At 41.1% G+C, this 21,310-nt stretch overlaps 1 protein-coding gene across 2 annotated transcripts in view; it reads right to left on the bottom strand.

Moving 5' to 3' along the window:
• Nucleotides 1-21,310, bottom strand: part of LOC308172700 (phospholipid-transporting ATPase ABCA1) — a 172,311-nt gene that overhangs the window by 82,179 nt on the left and 68,822 nt on the right. Inside the window, exons 21-30 of one of the 2 annotated variants that reach the window (XM_080547635.1) lie at nucleotides 20,781-20,920; nucleotides 19,364-19,501; nucleotides 12,743-12,957; nucleotides 10,991-11,069; nucleotides 9,383-9,585; nucleotides 7,722-7,770; nucleotides 7,258-7,365; nucleotides 7,024-7,071; nucleotides 4,650-4,789; nucleotides 225-352 (exon numbers count right to left, since the gene is read on the bottom strand). In XM_080547635.1, the coding sequence (XP_080403761.1) occupies nucleotides 225-352; nucleotides 4,650-4,789; nucleotides 7,024-7,071; nucleotides 7,258-7,365; nucleotides 7,722-7,770; nucleotides 9,383-9,585; nucleotides 10,991-11,069; nucleotides 12,743-12,957; nucleotides 19,364-19,501; nucleotides 20,781-20,920 (1,248 nt within the window). The remainder of the gene's footprint in view (nucleotides 1-224; nucleotides 353-4,649; nucleotides 4,790-7,023; nucleotides 7,072-7,257; nucleotides 7,366-7,721; nucleotides 7,771-9,382; nucleotides 9,586-10,990; nucleotides 11,070-12,742; nucleotides 12,958-19,363; nucleotides 19,502-20,780; nucleotides 20,921-21,310) is intronic. The other variant, XM_080547636.1, reaches the window with a different exon arrangement.

The following is a 21,310-nucleotide window of genomic DNA, read 5'->3' as shown; positions in this document are numbered from 1 at the left end:
TGCTCCCTACTCTCCCCCACAACGATGCCACATTTTTTAGCTTACCGACACACTCAAAAAAGTACCTATTTGTAAGGAATGTGGTCCCCAATTGTGGGGGGAAAAAGTGTTAGTAATGCATTTTAATGTTGTTATTAACCACAATCATTAACCACAATCAAATCTTCCAGCCGAATATACGGTGAATCGTTTACAATATGCAGATGTATGTTGCTGTGCCTCACCTGAAGAATGTGTTTTGGGGCAGTCCATACATCCATGGCTGTAACTCAAGACTGGGGTATTCTGCAAACGGAGGAACGATGAGGGAGAAGATGAGAGACAGGCACACAAAGACGGCAGGCATCACCACCTGGGGAACAAAACATATGACATCAACATTAGTGTTAATTGTTGTCATCACAACAATTAACACTTAATCAGCCGTGAGGGGTCATTCACTGTACAGTATGATGATTCTCATCATTCAAAGTAACCATCATTATACAGTAATTGATATATATATAAGCCTATATATATTGATGTTAGTGATGCTGGGGATGAGGGTAAACATGAACTGTATGTTCACAGTGAGTGCCATTGTGACAAATCTACATGGTGTGTGTGTGTGTGTGTGTGTGTGTGTGTGTGTGTGTGTGTGTGTGTGCGTGTGTGTGTGTGTGTGTGTGTGTGAGTGTTTGTGGGTGGGTGGCAGGTTAATTCATAAAACTCTAAAACTCTGATAGTTACATCACCTCCCCCTACCCCTCACCACCTACTCCCTACCCCTTACCCCCTACATCTCACGCCTACCCCTCACCCCCTACCCTTCACCCCCTACCCCTCACCCCCTACACCTCACCCACTGTAACACTACAAAGGAGGTCATGCAACCAATCAGGCACAAGACCCATGCTTGCCCGTATACAGTACATTAAATTAATATGCTCATGGTGAACTTGTTTTGGCTGCCATGCATGTGTAAGAGGTTTGATTAAACACTTTCCGAACACTGACACCGTCAGCTGTCCACTCAGGCATAATTCATTTCTCGCTATTCTCTTTTTCGTCAAAGCCGCCGCCGCCGCCACCCTCCCTTCCCACCCATTATTCTCCCTCTCATGTAAATGTTCTCTTTTCAATTACGTCTTGGAGCTGACAAAAAGGTCAAAGAGAGAATGCACAATATATTTAATGTTTAATCACTTATACAGAACCTATTCGACAAAAAAGCTGAACTTGATTAATTGTGGGCTGTGATTGCAGAAGCAATTCAAAAATGGTTCAATTGATACATTCTATATTTACTGTGGAGTTCTATGTAAATGTGTCTGGTAGAAAGACTAGAGGCTTAGTGAGTGAATACACACACTATAGAGTACAACCCATCTCACTCACTCACTCACTCTCTCTCTCTCTCTCTCTCTCTCTCTCTCTCTCTCTCTCTCTCTCTCTGTGTGACAGTAATTTTGGGTGACAACTTGACTTGTACTGCTTCTATTGTGAGCTAATGGAAAACACAACGGGGTGTTAACACCAAAACACAATTGAGAATGTATTATTCCCTGTAAAGTAACACTAAATAATTTGATTCCAAATGAGATAAGAGAGGAAGCATTTCTCTCTAATTTCTCTGCCTACTTCATCGCATTAAGAATATACATGTACCTGCAGATTAGAAATCAACAGGAGATAGCAATATGTAGGCCTAGTTTTTTGACACAGGAGAAACAGTACAGGGGGGGGGAAGTAGAACTCTTCGGAGACACAGTATACTGGGAAGCAAGTGTCTCAGGAGGCACAGTGCTGGGGGGTAGTAATGTCTCAGCAGTTAAGGTGTAGGCTGAAGCGATGGGTCTTCAGTCTCCGGCGGAAGATGGGGAGTGACTCTGCAGTTCTGACAGCCGGGGGAAGCTCTGTCCACCAGCGGGGAGCCAGTATAGTGAAGAGACGTGACTGGGCAGTGTGACTGCCGTGTTGGCGTAGAGGTAGTGGGGCGTGCCCCTCCTCCACCGGCCCTAGTTTTGGTTATAGTTGCTTCATTATTTTTATGATAAATCCTAGCTAGCTAGCTATAGCCTCTTCATATATATATACATATACTATACATAATATGCAGGCCATATACTGATTAAAAGTATATCAGTAGTTAGTTCATCACATTGGCTTCACATATCGTTATCATATTTTGGTGTTGTTTCACGAGCGGTGTTTGTGTGAAATGGCACGAAAATTGTCTAGGGTTACCAAACCACCCACCCTTTGGGATGAATAAAGTTCAATCTTATCTTATCTTATGAATGAATGAATGGACTTTATTGTCATTGCTACAGTACAGGTACCAAACAACGAAATTTAGGAGGGGTGGCTCCCCTGGTGTTAGGAAAGGGAAAAAAAAAACTTTTAGAAAAAGAAAAAAATCACAAGAAGGTAAGGAGCTGGTTTACATAAATAAAGGCTATGTACACAATCCACTGTACTATACTGCACAGATAGTCAACTAGGGTTGTCATATTGCACAATAGTATTTTTTCACGTTATTTAAAGTGTCACAGTTTGCAGGCTTGAAATGTACATGTTTGTGCCTCAGCACTACACCTGATTTTTTCAGTCCAGCAGCTGCCATACAATCCGTCCAGACTGTCCAGGGCCCAGAACTTAGGTCTTTGCTGTGTTCAGGGCCTGGACGGCCCTGTGGTAGAAGCAGTTCTTCAGTCTGTTTGTCTTAGCGGCCGGGGTCCTGTACCTCCTTTTCGAGGGCAGCCTGGTAAAGTGTACGTGCCCAGGGTGGGTCGGGTCCCTGGAGATCTTTGAGGCCTTCCTGAGACAGCGTGTGTTGTACAGCTCTTCCAGAGAGGGGAGGGGGGCGCCGGTGATCTTCTGTGCTGTTCTCACTACTCTCTGTAGCGCATGTCTGTGTCCGTTACTTGTAGAATGCCTTCTGCTGAAGGGCCTTCTGCTGTTTATTTTATGAAAAGGTGTTTACTAGCCAATTTGACATTCACAGATATATAGTTACATTTTATTCATAATCACCAGGATCAGCAGCACGCAGTTGTGATGTTCACAGTCATCCGTTTATTCATCAGGTTCAGTTTGTTATTGCTAAAGTAATGTGCTGTATTTTTTTTTTATTATTAAAAAATACTATTACTATGTTATTTATTTTTATCTTAAGGTCATGATGACATTGTGTAAGTGTTTACTAGTCCATTTGACATTGTGTAAGTGTTTACTAGCCTGTCTTTGATAAATACATTTGTTTGGTTTGAATGTTGAATAATGACCATGGGGAAATGTGGGTCCCAAAGCCAGACCAGTTGAGAACCACTGTTCTAGCCATTACTTCAATCCAATGCTTTTAAATCCCTGAGGGGGAGTAGAAGAGTACACACTTCAGTGAAGGGTACGACATGAACATGACATGTTTTCTATTCATGATGATGTGCTGCTTTTGAGTGCATATTATGTGCCTATTGTTGTGTTTTCATTGTGTTTTTATTGGTGTTGTATGTTTTCACATATAATCAAATAATTTCCAATCTGGGGGGTTAATAAAGTAACAATTTAGGCTATTTCATGTTGTCTAAATCACAGTCAACCATTCCGCTCCCCGCTACTTCCTTGCCAACTACCGTGCGTCCCCAACTTTCCTGCCCCCATAAATCACTCCTTTTGGGTTCCATGCCATAATCTGTTTTGTATTCCCCACCGGCTCTGTTTGAAGAGATTACCTCGCCCCACAATCATATCTGCTTACAATAGCAGCTGTTTACATGATGTTAAAACCCTTTGTCAGACCCACAAGTGACACATGAATAGAGAGGAAGGAGAGGAGTACTCCAACACGCCACACACACATACACACACACACACACACTCACACACACACACACACACACACACACACACACACACACACACACACACACACCCACCCACCTCCCCTTGGAAACACAACAAAGGGATGTCATGGATTGACAGTGACTAATGGGGATTGGTATTGTTGCAAGGAATTATGTAAAGGAAGCACATCTTGCGGAAGAGGTGGCACATTTATACACAGACGAAGGGAAGACACAATCCCAATGTCATGATATCATATACAATGTCTACACTCGTCCACCCGTGAATATGAATCGTCTGCATGTCATCACAACATCTAACTGGGTAGTTGTGTCTCCTTTCCTATCAGCTGTTGTATCTGACCCAGCATAACAGTCACAGAGGCAGTGGGACTGAGGAGGAAAATAAAACAACTTCTTCCGTTTCAACTTTTCGAAAAAGGCTAGGACACGTATGGCTACATGTCATGGCAGTGTCTTCATATTGATGCTGGAAGTCCAACGTTCCACATCTCCCCCTTGGAGCTGATGTTATGCTATGTTTGAAATGGCTGCCCATTCAGGCAAGATCAAATGTTCCCATAGTAAAAATTAAAAGCCATTACAGTCTTGTCCCTGCAAAAGTGGATAAGCATCATGCAAGTATGTACTATAGATGCTACCAGGAAGCTACTAATGGTGACGAAGAAGAGACTCTTGTTGTCTGTTTTTATGTCCAATGAATTGGAAGCAAGTGTCTCAGGAGGCACAGTGCTGGAAATGCTTTTCACAGAATAGACCAAGATTGAGGTGTATAGAAAACGGTGGGTTGTTGGTGGCCGTTACCTGGGCGATGAGCCCTTTCCGGCTCCTCCGGGCGTGATGGAAGCGTTTGATGAAGAGGGCCAGGAACTGTCTCCGGATCAACTCCCACCCGGTGATCACAAAGGAGCCCTTCCCGTTCGCATTAGCCACTATCTCTGAATCTAAAGTGGAGGACCAATGTCAAGAAGGTAAGATGGTATGATGAAATGGTCATTCAGCAAGTATTCACCCCTCTGGATTATGTTGTTGTGTTAAAACCTGACTTAGATTTAATTGATGTTTTTGTTGTTACTGATCTACACAATATTCTATATTATACAACAGTTAGTTCCGACCAAGTCATTTGATTGGACAAGAGGCATTCCATGAGTGCTGATATAGAGTAATAACAGCACTGGGACTTTTAACTACTTTATACTGTATGTATCACTCCGCCGCACAGGTGTTCTATTAAATTATCATCAATTAGACTAGGCTACATTAAGATTGTAAATCAGATTGTTATAAACTTTGCACCGCAAAGACGGATATATTTCCACAAATAACATTCAAGTTAAATTATGAATGGTCGTCAGAAGAGGCCGAAGGGAAGATGTTAACTCTTCTGAACATATTATTAACTCGTCTGAATCACCAAAGCGACTGTCAACAGACTCTTATTTCACTGGTTGCACAATGAATGGAAACATACAGATAAATGTACATGAGACAAAGTAGCTAGCCTGCGGTAACATGTGAAGGCCTACACTAGGGCCGCGTTCATAAATTACCTCTGAGAGCGCCAGAGTGTCCATGTGACTGCCTCTTGTCCAATCTCAGAGCTAACTTATGAACACGGCCAAAGTAGCAAGCTGTGCTGTGAAATGTTTGTGCTCATGTTGCTTGGCAACAGTCCAGTTAAAGTTCAAGAGCAAGTTCAGTTGCGAAACTATTTGTGTTGGCGGAGGCAAATCGATTATTAAATATTTATTAAATAACAAATCATAATCTGTTGTCCCTTATTACTGTTAACTAATAAATGGTGTAGAACTGTTGTATAAAAGCAATTAGCTTGCCTGCAGCCTAGTACCTACGACCACAGCCGTGCTGATATCCAGTATAACAGCACTACCTCGAGGGTGATATTGCTTAAATGTCAAAGTGGAAATATTTTTTTTTGAAATGTTTACTAATTCATAAAAGATTAAAAGCTGAATTGTATTGAGTCAATTATTCACCCCCTTTCCTATGACATTCCTAAAATTAATTAATTAGCTAAATGTCTTCAAAAAGTCATTCAATAAGTTGAATCGAGTCCATCTGGGTGCAAGGATAATAGTTCATGTGATTTTAGAATGGATATATTTTCTTTCATAGGAATCAATACACACTGTGTGGATTAGGCTGTCACTACCAACTCACAACATTGTTGTCCCATTGACTGTGCTTTTTCCTCTCAGACATTCAACTTTGTAGATTTTTGAGCACAATTTAAGAGTTTCATAGCAAAGCGGTTGAATACTTTACTCACTCAAGACATTTCAGCCTTTAATTTTTTTAAATTTATTTAAGATTTCTAAAACATCATGTTGATATGTTGTGTTTTTTGTGTAGATTAGTGACAATTAGTTCTTATTAAAACTTTTAAAATCAGGTTGTAAAACAACAAAATCTGAAAAATGTCTAGGGAATGAATGCTTACTGATAATTGATGATAATTTGCATAATCAAAACATTGATGATAATTTGCATAATCAAAACATTGATGATAATTTGCATAATCAAAACAACAACTCACAAAAATATGTTCAAAGAGACCCAGAAACAATCCTGACAACTCTGACAATCCTGATAATTCCTAAGTGTTAGTTTTAACAAAAGAACAAGGCAGTCACGTATTGGACAAATGTACTGGAGTAACCTGGTTATCAGCCTCTAGCCCCCTCCATAAAATGAGATATGACTCACAAAAGAAGCATAGTGGCCTCTACTACGTCTCAAAAGTAAAAAAAAAAAAAGTATTTTGACAAAGAATATTCAAATTGTAAACCACTGTGTGAAATTGAATTTGTTTCATAAGTGGTCTAGCTCAGAGCGAAATTGAAAAGGCGGCGGACATTTTAGATAATATTGTATTGTGGAAAATGAAATCTTCCTGTGTTGAATACTAATTCAAAGGGTTTCAAGGTCTTGTTCTGGATTTTCAAAATGGCTGCAGTCATGGAAAAAGCTACTAAGCCTGCCTTCATGTACAAGCTAATATTTACTGTCTTACCAACCCAGGACACACAGATAATAATGATCAGAAAAGCAAATAGAAGGATTAGGGTTTGAATTAGGGTTTGAAGGAAAAAAGTGTAACTGCAAGATGGCTGTAAAAAGTGTAACTGCAAGGCCTTGACTCAAGATTACATACCCTCCACTTTGTTAGTGAACTTCACCTTCAACTCTGCTCCATTTGGAGCTAGAATAGAGAAGGACGAAGGCAAAAAAGACAATCATAATACATCTGCAATAAAACATCATGCACCCCATCATCTACACCAGAATACAGTTATATTCAGAAAGAAGATACAATCAATACAACTTTATCAATCGATGAAGGTGTTGAATTGACTAACCCTAACAGTAATGAAAGGTCAGCGCTTACCACTCTTCCCTGGGGCTTCATGGGAAATGTTCCCAACATTGGTCTTGCTGTGTCGTTTGGATTCTTGTGAACTTCTTTTCCAGTCTCTACCCAATGCTCCATTTTGAACTAAAGGGAATGTACATAATATGTGTGTTGTGCTGACCTGACCCATTTATGGTTATAAATAACAATAAGAACAGCAACCTGGTCTATTACATGTCATATAACTGCACATAGTAAAAGCAGAGAACAAAGGTGGCCTACATTTGAAAAAGTCCTTTCATAATCAATAAAACAAATAATATTTGTGTCCTGCTGCATGGTTTTTGAGTGGCTAATCAACCATGCGCTAATTCTGATTAAAGATATTCATCCATACTAAACATTACAGATTCATACAGTATCAGGTACAGTATGTAAGGTTATATGTATCATCTACAGTGCTGTAATAGGGAGTTTCATAATTATAAATGTAATGTAACCTGTTATCTCCACATCTACACCTGTCTCCTCGGCCACCTTTAGAAAGATCTGCAAAATAGAAAACCGTATTACTTGCATACTGTGAGATAAAATTACTTGTCATCCCAAGTTAATGATTTCAAGTGACCTCTAGATGTGCCGTACTGTCTACTCCTGTAATGACAAAAACAACGACTCAATCATAACTATACGTCCACTAACAAACTGTCCTTCTGTCTGCTCCTGTTATTTTATTACAGACACATACACGACAGTATATTGTCAGACCTCTTTAACACTAGAACAGCCGTGCATTTTTTACCTACTATAAGAGCAGTATCACCATAGTCTTTACAATGGAAAGCTGCTATTCACACACAACGACCACTAGTTGGCCGTCTTGTAAATTAGCCTGCCTCCTACACAGAAAAATTGTTATTATTATTATTATTATTATTATTATTATTATTATATAAGACAAATATTATCATGTACCAGAATAATTGCAAGAAGAAAGTTAAGAGAAAACAGAGAAAACACGATCTGATTTCCAGCATACCACCTCATCTGTGAAACATGGTGAAGGGATGCTATGGTTTGGGCATGCTACAATAACTGCCACAAGAACTGTCTAACTCGTTTTTATTGATTATATTACTGCTGACAGCAACAACAGAATGTATTCTGGCGTATGGCATCATACACCGTACATCAAGACAATGATCCCTAACCAGAGAGTCTTATGGGCCAGAAATGGAAAGACAGACCAAGTCAATTTTCAGATTTAAATCCACTTGGACATGCATTTCATTTCCTGATGATAAGATTTTAGGCTCACAAAACAAACAACAGCTGAAGATGTCTGCAGTACCAGTGCCTGGCCGAGTATCACCAGAGAATATATCCACAGATGTGGTGGGATCAATCGGTCTCAGACTTCAGGCAGTTATTGCAGTGATTGTCGAGGAAGTACTAAACTTGAGTACTTTATTTGGACACGTGCAGGACTTTGTATTCAGTGTCGATTGTGAACATCTGTTATTTTTACAGGCCAAAAGACCAGGAGGGAAAATGGGCCTGAATAATTACTAACTTCGGCAACCTGACTGCCCAGGACTGTAGACGCTTACAGAGGACAGTGAAGACTGCAGCCAAAATAATCAACACAGAACTGCCACAACTCGATAACATCTACAACACCCGCTGTATAAAGAAAGCTCAAAACATCATTAAAGACACCAGCCACCCTGCCTATGCACTATTCACACTCCTCCCACCCCGAAAACGCTATAGAAGTATCAACTTAGACACCACCGGCCTCACAAATAGTTTCTTCCCCCAGGCAGTTAGGTTGCTGAACAGCTGAACTATGCTCACTGCACCTGGCACTTTACACCCTGCACTAAGCACCTTGTACTGTTGTTTTGTTTGTAGTGTGGACTATGTTTGTTGTGTGTGATACTACAGAGAGAGACGAGGCTGAAGAATTGCATTGTATTAATACAATAAACTTCAACATCAACTTGAACTTCAACTTGAACTGTAGAAGTTACTGACACGGATTCTCATTTCTCACAGGACTAAAATTGCGAGCATGTGTGTTAGTGTGTGTGTGTGTGTGTGTGTGTGTGTGTGTCCATGTGCATAACCCTACAGTACGTGTCTGATGTCTGGTTCTCACCTCCTCCAGCGTTGTATCTGAGATGCCGTAGCTTGTAATACCCAGGTCAGACATTTCCAAATCCAGCTCTTTGAAGAGGAGGGCGAAGGTGCCGTCCTTGGCCCCTCCGTAGGGTAGGATGTAGGTAATCTCCTGCCCGATGCTCTCCAGGAACACTGCCCCGGGAACATGCCTGCGCACCAGCTTACTGACAGCTGTTAGCTCTGGAATACACACGTATCATGATAGAGATGCAACACCAAACAGGAACAACAGTATTATTCTAGTAGAGTATATATTATTCTCCTGAAGGGGCCATAACCTGAGGCGAGGTACAGCACATGTGTGCCTTGAATTATGATGTAGTAACCAAACCCTTGTTAAATAATAACCTTGAAAGTATAACCGGTCAAAAATAAAAGTTAAGTGTCATCATATTCACAACTAACATGCATGTCAGTGAGACCTGAACAACACCTGCGGTGTGAGTCTCTAGAGATCAGTGGCCATATTCTGCCTCATCCATTATAAAGCTACATCTCTATTAGAATCAATCAGGACATTGATCAGGGAAATACCACCTCCTCTTATATTGATCCCAGCCTCTCATAAATAATTACGGCAGCTTAACCAAGCAAGGCCTTTCTTGCTTTATGAGGAGGTGGGGGAAAACGGATTGGCTTCACACGTTTCACTTAACTACTTGTGTGTATCTTAAATCAAAATGAATGTGCTCTCTCTGTTTGAATGATGATAGATTTGTCATGTCTAGATGTGTTTATATATTTTTGCACTAGATTCAGCGTGCCCTTTTTAATGGAACCAATGACTTTTGCGCTTACATTTAAAGAGACTTTGTGCCTATGCCTTTATAACCTATACGTGACAGAAGCTGGTGAAACCGGAAGTCAGCAGCCGACAGATCATTCAGACGTTTATTCTGAACAATGTGGATGAATTTCAGTGTTGTTGAGGATCAGTGACACACTCGCTGGTCGAGTCAAAATGTTGCAGTGCAATGGATTCGGTGAGTAATCCCCACTACTACCTAGTTAGTGTAGAGTGGTGGGGATTGCTCACCGAATCCATTGCATTGCAGTGTTTTGGCTAAAATATTTACATTTATTATGCATTTTTCGGAATAAGAGTCCGAACATTTTGATTGGTTGGCGACTTGTTCACTTGTTTCACCATCTGCTGTCACATATGATTATGATGATGATGATAGAACTGCGACACTTTAAATGAATGTGCAATAACACTATGTGCAATATGACAACCCTAGTCGTTTTATCTGTACAGTATAGTATAGTGGATAGTGTACATAGCCTTTATTTATGTAAACCAGCTCCTTTCCCTTCTTGTTTTTTTAGTTGTTTTTTCTTTCCTAGCACCAGGGGAGCCACCCCTCCCAAATTTCGTTGTTTGGTACCTGTACTATAGCAATGACAATAAAGACCATTCATTCATTCATTCATAATGATGATGATTATTATTATTATTAATAAACATATGCTCAAATGCTGTTCCTCAAACATGTACTGTATCGATTGTAAACATTCTAGAAATTCACATCAGCAGCATTTCCACTAGTTTAGGTAGGTTTGGTTTGGTTTGGTTTGGTTATACCTGAGGGGTCAGAGTTGCTCCAGCTCTGGCTCCCGATCCCTTCGTCGACACTGGTTCTCCTTGAGGAATAACCCCCCTCCTATTGATCAGAGAGTCAAACAAACAAAACAGGCTTCGTCACGGTGACTCTGAGACTGAGTATATTCTCCATCTCAATTTGTCTCTCGTATTAATTAAATAACCACCGTGGTGCAATTTGTTAGTGTTTAATTACGCTAACTTTAGATGTTAGCACCAACAGATGCTACTCGTGAAACAGGCCTGCCAGGAAGCATGTGGAACTCTCGTCTTGTGCCAATATTCTTCCTCATCACTCCTGAGACCCTTCAGTGTGTACAGACTTCAGAGTTAGCCTAGTTCTAACACAATCTGATCAACGACCTCCAAACAAATCCACTCCATCCTCTATTCTGACTTTAGTTCTGAGTTCGCCACTTTATTAGCTAAGCATTGACCGAGTTTGTCAATGGGCGACCTTACACTTTGTTCTATGAGGAGAACCACAGGCTATTGTCTTAGCTTTTCTCCTCTAAACCGGTAGGGCTGCTTACCTGGTTGTTTTCGGGGGGGGGGGGGGGGGGGGACCGTTATTAGTACTCTCTGCAAATGTGTTTGTTTGTTTCATTTATTTATTTATTTATTTCCAACAAATTACTCCATTCACCACAAAGAGCCTGCAGACGAATGATAATTGCTGTAGCCCTGCTGGCATCGGTGCATCTTGTTCATTTGCTCCTATTGATTAAAACTAAGTGTGCACGGCACTGCAAGGAGCTAGATCAAGATTCCCTTCGCCCCCCCCCTCCCTCCTGGCAATTAGTATCATCCAGCACGGAGGTGTGTGCCAATTCTCATGCTGGGTGAGACTAAACACAGATCATTACAGGGGAAGGCAACAAGCAAGTCAGAGCACTCTGGGAAGTCAAGAGGAAGCGTGTCAATAAATGGACTAGCAAAGGTCGCTGATGTTTCGTATGTGTCTTAGGGGTTATTATGAAAGTTCTTCCCCCAGTCAAACAAATTATCTCCGACATCACAGTGTCCAACCCCGGGATCAAACACACTATTTATCTCAGCCCTGAAACAGAGCTATCTGCACATAGTGATACAAAACAACGTGGGGATTAGATAACACCCAACGGAGCAGTCGATACTACGGTAGATAGAGTCTAATAGGGTGTTTATCCCACTGTGTCATTCTATACAGTGTGTATAAAGAACACCTTTGGAATTAGATCACTCCTAATTCATTATGGCAGAGGCTTCGAAAAACATCGATCCTCATGTGGCATCAAACTATTGTGTTGATTACAAGATAATTTCTAACATAAACAAATAGTACAATTACAATATTGCTTGGGCCAAAACCACAGTACAACATACAGTACATACAGTACATGCACTGGTGGACTCTGGGGGGTGCCCCCACGGTTGAAAAACGTCTCTCTTAAGTGCCCTTTTGAGTGGCAAAAATGCCCTTTGAGTGGCGAAAATGAGAGGATGTAACCTCCAATGGTCTAAACTTGACCACGTGCCCCCACCATTGAAAAATGTCGCACTAAAGTGCCCTTTTGAGTGGCAAAATTAGAGGATGTGCCCTATTGGCTGCCCTTCCAATGTTCTAAACTTGACCATGTGCACTGATGGGGTCCCATGTTGTGCAGTAGGTGCCCTTTCTTTCTTTTCGCCCCTGCCCTTCAAACAGCCTGAGTCCGCCACTGCATACATGTAACTACACTCCTGAGTGTTTACCTCTTTCACCTGCCCCTGCTTGACCCCGCTGCGTTGTGTGGTCATTCTCTCATCTCCAGCTCTGACTAAGGTGAGGTAATAGCCACTGCCGAAGCGCTTCTTCAGGAACAGGGAGGAGCCGGAGCAGCACATCTTCCCGTGGGAGATGATGGCGATGCGGTCCCCCAAGATGTCCGCCTCGTCCATGTGATGAGTAGAAAGGATGATCGTGCGACCTGCGGGGAGAGAGATGGAGCAAACAAACCATTGATTTCGCTGAATGAACACAATTATATGGTGTGAAGGTGTGTGTGTGTGTGTGTGTGTGAGTTCAGCTGTATTCATGGAAATAGGTATTAGCGTGGGTATGAATCTTGCTCAAACATTCTACAATACCACTCTTTTAGATAATGTATTTTTTGGGGGGGGACTTTTATTCTGAAACTTTTTTTTCCTGACTTTTCTTTTTAAACTTTTCTTTTCCTGACTTATTTTTAAACTTTTTTGGGGGACTTTTATTCTGAAACTTTTTTCTGACTTTTATTCTGAAACTTTTCTTTCTGACTTTTATTCTGAAACTTTTTTTTCTGACTTTTATTCTGAAACTTTTTTTTCAGACTTTTATTTTGAAACTTTTTTTCTGACTTTTATTCTGAAACTTTTGTTTTCTGACTTTTATTCTGAAACTTTTTTTTTCAAAAAATGTTGCACATATTTAAATCCAAATAGAACCCATTCATTTGTGAGATACCAAGATACAAATCCAGCACATCCGTGCACAGCAACAGACAGACCCTGCTTATTCACAGGGGTAACATCATGTTCATATCATGTGCCCTCAAGCTATAACACATATTAATTAGCACCCCAGAGATCAGGAAATGGATATTAGATCTGTGATGAAGTCACAGCATGATCATCTTGCTGGGCAACTCACATGGTTGCAGCATTGCAGAGTCTGAGTTATTATATGATAAAAGCAACACCTTATCTCCAATTTCTACCTACAAAATGTAAATAAATCTGCTAAATAACATGCTATCAGACCATTGCATGCTATAACTGCATGAAGAATTACCTTTTTGACTGAGAGCATGTTTATAAAAACAAACAAGCAAGTCATTGTACTGCATGCAATCCATGTTTAAAATGTTTATCTGCCTCATTTTGACCAGTATTGTGCAGTAACAGCCAATGGCATGTCCTACCACCGAGCTACAAGGTTGCAACCACATACAACTGAATGAATCTCCTGATATACCGTAATGGACTGACTTATATAGCGCCTTATAACAAAGCGCTTTACAATGGCCTCCCATTTACCCACACATTCGCACACCAATGGCGGCAAGCTACCATGCAAGACGCCGGGCCTGCTCATTGGGAGCAATTTGAGGTTCAGTGTCTTGCCCAAGGACACCTCGACACATGGCCAGCCGGGGTTCGAACCGCCGATCTACCGACCTTGCGGATCATTAGACACCGGCTCTACCTCCTACGCCGCAGCCGCCCCCCATGATACGACGCTCACTTCCTGTTGATAAGCTGACCAGTTGGATTTTCCACCCTTTTTCCGTCAGATTTGAGGGTCATTATTGCGAAAGGTCAGGGATGTCTGCTGAGCGAAGCGTTTCTTTTTCCTGTGAGCTAGTTAAATTTGTATTCCCACAGGTCACATTATCCCTGGATATAAAGGACACACACAGAGGTCATTAGCTGTAGCTTTCATGCAGTGCTCTGCTCTTTCGGGTTGGAGAACCCAACCCGTTTTTCCCCCCCTTTTGTGCCCTCTCACCCTCTGAGTTATTGCTGTGCTACTGTACGCTAAGCTAGTTTGGACTCTGTCATTCTACAGACCCAGGCAGACACCCGTCGAGTATGGCTTGGAAAGGAAGCATCTAAACAAACAGGTCAATTAAATTGTGGGGGAACAAAAACATCTGTTCTTTGAAGGGGCTGTGGAGATTGGGAGACTAGCTGCAGCAATTTCGGTTCTCCTCTCCTGTGATCTGGACTCTGATATGGTTCATTTTGCATGGCCGTACACGCCTCTCTGTTGATTTTCCAACAGGATTGCCTTGGTTTACAGGGAGAGCTAATAGAAGTGCACTGCATCATCTGCCAGCCTCTGAGTAAGAAAAAAAAAAGTGGTTGGTGGGTGCACCGTGAACGGCCCACAAAGGTATACTGATTTATAGTGTGTTGTGGTGCATTACGGCCCAAAGTGATAGATCAAAGTAGTGAGGAAATTGCAGGTTCCATCTCTTGTGCTGTGACTACATAGTGTATGTGCAATACAGTACAGTACAGGTACATCTCTGAGATCTAAAAGCCTGTGTATTAGGTGGACCTAATTGACTTTTGAATTATTGCACGAGCGATATAGATGCGGGATATGGATGCGGGATATGGATGCGCAGTATTATTCAGATAGAGTAGATCATCTGGAAAAACCTGTAGACTGACACATTAGGTGCCACAAGCTGACCAGTTGGATTTTCCACCCTTTTTCGTTTGAGGGTCAATCATTTAAGGGTCATTATTGCGAAAAGGTCAGGGATGTCTGCTAAGCGAAGAGAAGTCAACTGCAGTATGTATGGAGTTAACCTTCCCCTACACATGTATTAACATGATGTATGAAATGTGTACAGTAGGAATGAGGTGCAATATTAGTACATGCTGTTTCATGAGCATTACCACAGAAATGAACTTTGAACAACTCCCCCACACTCTCACAGCTCTCACCCTCCTTGTTTGCCTATCTATTTTACCTTCATACAGCTCAGATGTCTGCCAGTAATGAGAAGCCCTTCAGCAATAAAATGTACTACTATTATTATCATTACTACTTATTTGATATATCTATTGCACTGTAGGCCCACACATACTGGATGGGGGATTGTCAAGCGCTGTCAGCAACAAGAAAACTGTTCAAATTCACCCTGTGGTCTATCCATTCAAATCTTGACTAGATCTAAACCACTGAGAATAATATGACATTCACCACACTCATCTTAATTGATTCACATTAAAAGGCTACTTTTAGAAACATTGCTTATACTGTTAAGTTTGGAGGTTGTATACTTCTCTACCTCTCAATCAATGTTCAATGTTCAGTGCCACTAATCTACAGTAGAACATTTCAAATGTCCAGAGTTGGAGGGGTATGATTCCTCGGGGGAGAGTGTTTCAAGGGATGATAATCTCCACAGTGGAAGTGTTGTGAAAAGAGGGGCTTTGAAGTGAATGGTCACAGATGGTGTTATGAGTCTAACGACAGGACATTGTGTGTGTGTGTGTGTGTGTGTGTGTGTGTGTGTGTGTGTGTGTGGACTACACTTAGATAGCGCCTTATTCCAAAGCACTTTACAATGGCCTCTCATTCACACACCCATTCACACACTAATGGCGGGAAGCTACCATGCAAGGCGCCCGGCCCGCTCAATTTGGGAGCAATTTGGGGTTCAGTGTCTTGCCCAAGGACACCTCGACATAATGGACAGGAGGAGCCGGGGATCGAACCGCCGACCTTGCGATCATTAGATCATTTTAAGAAATGGCAATCAGAGGGCATAATAGATTGAACTGTTGTAAAATAAATTGCTTAGGGAAGATAAATGTATGAGAAATTATGTCTATGCATCTCTGGTCTGAGTGATTGCAGTATTTGGTTGGAAAGTAATGTTGCTCCATTGGGGAATATTCTCATTATTGACTTGATTATTGAGTAATGTATTAAAGATGAGGCATTGAATTCAACATAATTTTATTTCATTAGATACACAATGACAATTTGACTAAAGGATATTGTTATAAGTGCATTCAGCAATACAACTCACTGGCAGTAACACCAGAAAAGTACAGTAGTCAACTGCAGTATGTATGGAATTAACCTTCCCATACACATGTATTAACATTAGTGTGTGTGTGTGTGTGTGTGTGTGTGTGTGTGTGTATGAAATGTGTACAGTAGGAATGAGGTGCAATATTAGTACATGCTGTTTCATGAGCATTACCACAGAAATGAACTTTTAACAACTCCCCCACACTCTCACAACTCTCACCCTTCTTGTTTGCCTATCTATTTTACCTTCATACAGCTCAAATTTCTGCCAGTAATGAGAAGCCCTTCAGCAGTAAACTGTACTACTATTATTATCATTACCACCTATTTGATATATCTATTGCACTGTAGGCCCACACATACTGGATGGGGGATTGTCAAGTGATGTCAGTACAAGAGGGCAATTGGAAAGTATATATTCTATCTAGCATAGAGGAATACGATATCCTGTAGTGTACAGTATCATGTATCCTTGGTGGAACTACTAGGTATATACTGTAGTATACTGTAGACACATGTCGATGTTCATCCCCAGTCCTTGATACCTACAAGGTGTGCAGGCTTATGTTCTAGCAAAGCGCGAACATACCTGATTTTAACATAGCACCTATTCATGAAGTAACTTGAAATGAGTCAAATTAGTCTATTTCGGGCTTGAGCAAAAATATTGCATAATCTGTACATCCCCCCAACACTGAGGTTGAGAAGCACTGAAAGATTTCCCACAGAATGGAAGACTAGAAAGGAAAAACTGATTGACGCTCCTTTGGTGTTTCAGTCACGCTGCCGCATGCTCCTGGAGCAACTCCATTAACTATTGTCTTATTACGATAAATGTTTGACCTATTTACTTCTTATATTTGCTTTTATTCGTTGTCATTTTTTATTTTCTTACAATGCTCCTCTTGCTGTATTTTTAAATAATGTATGTAAAGTACTTTGAGTTGCCCCTGTTGTATGCAAATAAACTTGCCTGGCCTTGCCCTGCCTTGGTCAGTTTGTCGTTTGTAGTGTGACATGTGGCAGGAGTCCAGTACCCGTGACTAAATGTACATCCATGCTTGAGCTCATATTCCACCGAATGGAAGAATAGTTCAGAGGATTAACTGGAGGCAAACATAATGTGGATTCTAATGACATAAATAACACACCATCAGATGTCTTCATGTGGAGGAGAGTCACAGGCACCATTAGCACCGACAGTAGGAATGGACCTATCCCTAAGCCACGCCCCCTTTGAAAACTCAGACAAACAAACAACGCTTCACTGACAGTGACTGACTGACCAACCGTGACTGAATGACATTCAATGTCGGGAGTTGGCACATTTCTGATTTCTGATTTACCACAGCAAGTAATAGACATGTTTTTTTTAAAAGATGACAAGAATATTTAGTCTAGAAGCTTTTCACCCTCAGATATTAGCGAGTTGTTTGTCCGAGTTTTCTGCCTGTAATGACTTTTGCTGTGATATGATTGGACAATTTCTATTTTGGGGCGTGGCTTAGCGATAGGTCTAGGTCCAAAGAGAACATCTTTCGATGGACTCTTCTTTGATCTCCCACCAGAATATCTTCTATTATGAACAATTAATAGTTTCTCATAAATAAATAAAAATCTTCAATGTGTAAATGTAACAGCATACTTAAGAAAGATAAAACTGTGACAATGGAGGCCAACCAATGGCAACATGTAAAACTTTGAGGATGTCATTGCAAAGTGAATAATGAGAATGGTTGGTTAAAGCAGTACCCCATAATCTGTGTTTCTGCCCAGAATGAAGGGGCTAATCCTTACGTGTGATCTATCAATGCAACTTCACATCAATGCATGGCTTGTGTGGGCAGAGTTTAAAGTCTCAACCCTCTCACACTCTCTGTATTTAGGTGGACAAAGGAACATTTTATGGCTTAAGCCTGTAGGCTACAATAGGCTACAATAAAATACAAATAAAAACACTACTGAATTCCATCAAATCCAACCTACCATGAACAGTCTAATCACAGAATACATCAAACTAATCAACAATTAATGGCCCAAGTTCAATTTCTAGCCTTATGTTTTGCCTCAAACAAGTAGACACGTGATACACACGTGTGTGTGTGTGTGTGTGTGTGTGTGTGTGTGTGTGTGTGTGTGTGTGTGTGTGTGTGTGTGTGTGTGTGTGTGGGGAGAGGGGGCCGTTCTCAATATAAGAGAGTTATCTCATGCTCTGAATCGGAGTGAAAGGACTTGGATAGAAAGAGCACAGCTAATGACATGGCCAGGGTGGAATGTTGCTCAATGCACATTAAACATTTAGACATAGTATGTTGGAAATGTGTTATTATAATGTCTGAGTCTTGCTTTCAGCCTAGCAAACACCAAGTATGGGCCAAAACGCTAAATGAAAAAGCAACTGAATAGGTAACATAGTGAATTCAAATGAAGGAAGCATTTTGGAAGCCTTGTTATCACCGTCATCACTATCTGTCTCCATGACGACATTGTAGACAGTATCTGAAGTTATTAAACCAAAATAATTAAAAATGATCATTTTAGAAAGTGCTCTCTTATAGGGACATTTTACTAAAAGAAATGTGGCATCTTTGATTAAAAAAAAAAAAGTTGGTTCTTTTACAGGGTAGAAAACATTTGAATAAGCAGAAGTAGCTTAGAACGCCTTGGTTAATTTAACCAAAGATGAAAGCCATAAGAAGTGCACCAGTCAACACTCTAATCAGAAAGCCAGAGCAGTGACACACATACAGACTTTCAGAATACAGAATTTCAGTTTGGTGTATAAACAGATCACAAACCTTGCTTGTACTTCAAAAGTAACTCCCATATCCCCCTCCGTGCGTATGGGTCCACCCCTGCTGTGGGTTCATCCAGGATGACTATGCTGGACCCGCCGACAAATGCGATGGCCACCGAGAGTTTCCTCTGCATCCCCCCTGAGACAGACCACACAGTTAGCTTAGCGCTGAGACATTTCAGCCATCTTCAGAGGACACACTCTAGGCAGCACTGACAAAGTGGACTGGCAGGGCTTAGGACTTAGGACAATATTTTCAGCATCAGTGAATGATCGCAACACACTTACACATAGTGTTAGGTGAAGACACCTGACCATACTGTATATGCTGTCTGGTATAATGACTTTACACTAGCCTTAGCTTCCCAGTAGTAAGCAAGCTTTTACTTTCAGATACTCTCTATGCAATGCAGCTGTCTGCGCATGGTCATGACAAATCAATGGAATGTTATACAGTGGAGGAAATAAGTATTTGATCCCTTAGCAAAACGTGACTTAGAACTTGGAGGAGAAACCCTTGTTGGCAAGCACGGAGGTCAGACGTTCCTTGTAGTTGGTCACCAGGTTTGCGCACATCTCAGGTGGGAATTTGGGCCATTCCTCTTTGCAGATCCTCTCCAAATCAGCTTTCGAGGCTGTCGCTTGGCAGCTCGAAGCTTCAATTCCCTCCACAGACTTTCTATAGGATTAAGGTCCGGAGACTGCCTAGGCCACCCCATGACCTTGTGTGTGTCCTACCATTAACATTTTAGACCGTTCATTTCTTTGTCAGTGGGCAAACTTACAACATTGGCAGGGGATCAAATACTTATTTCCCCCACTGTATAAAGTTCAACAAGTGAGAAAGAATGTGTCAGACAGACAGTGCCTGAGCATGTTTTATAGTATGTTGTGTGGCGTGAAATGGAAATCTAGGACAGACATCTGCATATGACCTACTATAACCCCTATAACTATGAACTATGACTGATCTATGAACACACACCACAGACTCTCTGGGGACTGTTCTGAATAATATTATGTCCTATGCTGTGCTAATGTACTGTAAAATGCCAGAGTAGATGAACCTTGAAAGTCAAATTTCTGTGATTTTATTCACAAGCAATCCATGACTGGATCTAATTTATCAAGCGATTGTTTTGCCCCAAGACAAGACAAGAAGATTATACACTCGAACACACATATCAACACACACACACACACACACACATGCACGCACGCACGCCCGCACCCACACCCGCACCCGCCCACACCCACACCCACACCCACACACAATTTGACATGATGATGGAGAGGGGTACGAATTGATACCATATTGATAAAAAACTAAATCTTGATTAGGATTATGACGTAATTATGCATTCTTAGGATGCATGGATCACAAGGACACACACACACACACACACACACACACACACCTGACAGATTCTTGGAAAGCTCCTTCCGTTTGTGTAGAAGTCCGACATCTTTAATCACTTGGTCCATCTGAACTTTCACTTCATCCCCACTCTGGCCCTTTAGACGGGCATAGAAGTATATATGCTCTTCCACGGTGAGGCTAATGGTAAACATATGTTTCATAAGTGTTAGGATAGGATTAATGAACGTGTAATGTCAGAATGTAAATCCATGGAATTAGGAAGGGATGTTCATATACAGTACTAGACCGTCAAAAGTTTGGACACACTCACCTATTCAATTGAATGGGAAAGTGTGTCCAAACTTTTTACTGGTACTGAATTTAGTCCTGCTGTTCATTTTTCTACCATGATCCTCTTTCCCTTATTGTTTGTGTTTACTATAAATAGTTAAAAGAACCTTCAACACTATCTCCCAAACTGTCAAATCAATGCAACCCACAACAACACACACAATCTGACAATATCACGTATGGTGAGCTGACTACACTCATAACATAGAATGTTTTAGAATGGAATTGTCTTGACTG

This window comes from Nansenia antarctica (genome assembly GCF_963989245.1).
Source record: "Nansenia antarctica genome assembly, chromosome: 17".
In the NCBI taxonomy this organism is placed as follows: domain Eukaryota; kingdom Metazoa; phylum Chordata; class Actinopteri; order Argentiniformes; family Microstomatidae; genus Nansenia; species Nansenia antarctica.
This window is presented reverse-complemented; position numbering and strand designations above follow the sequence as displayed.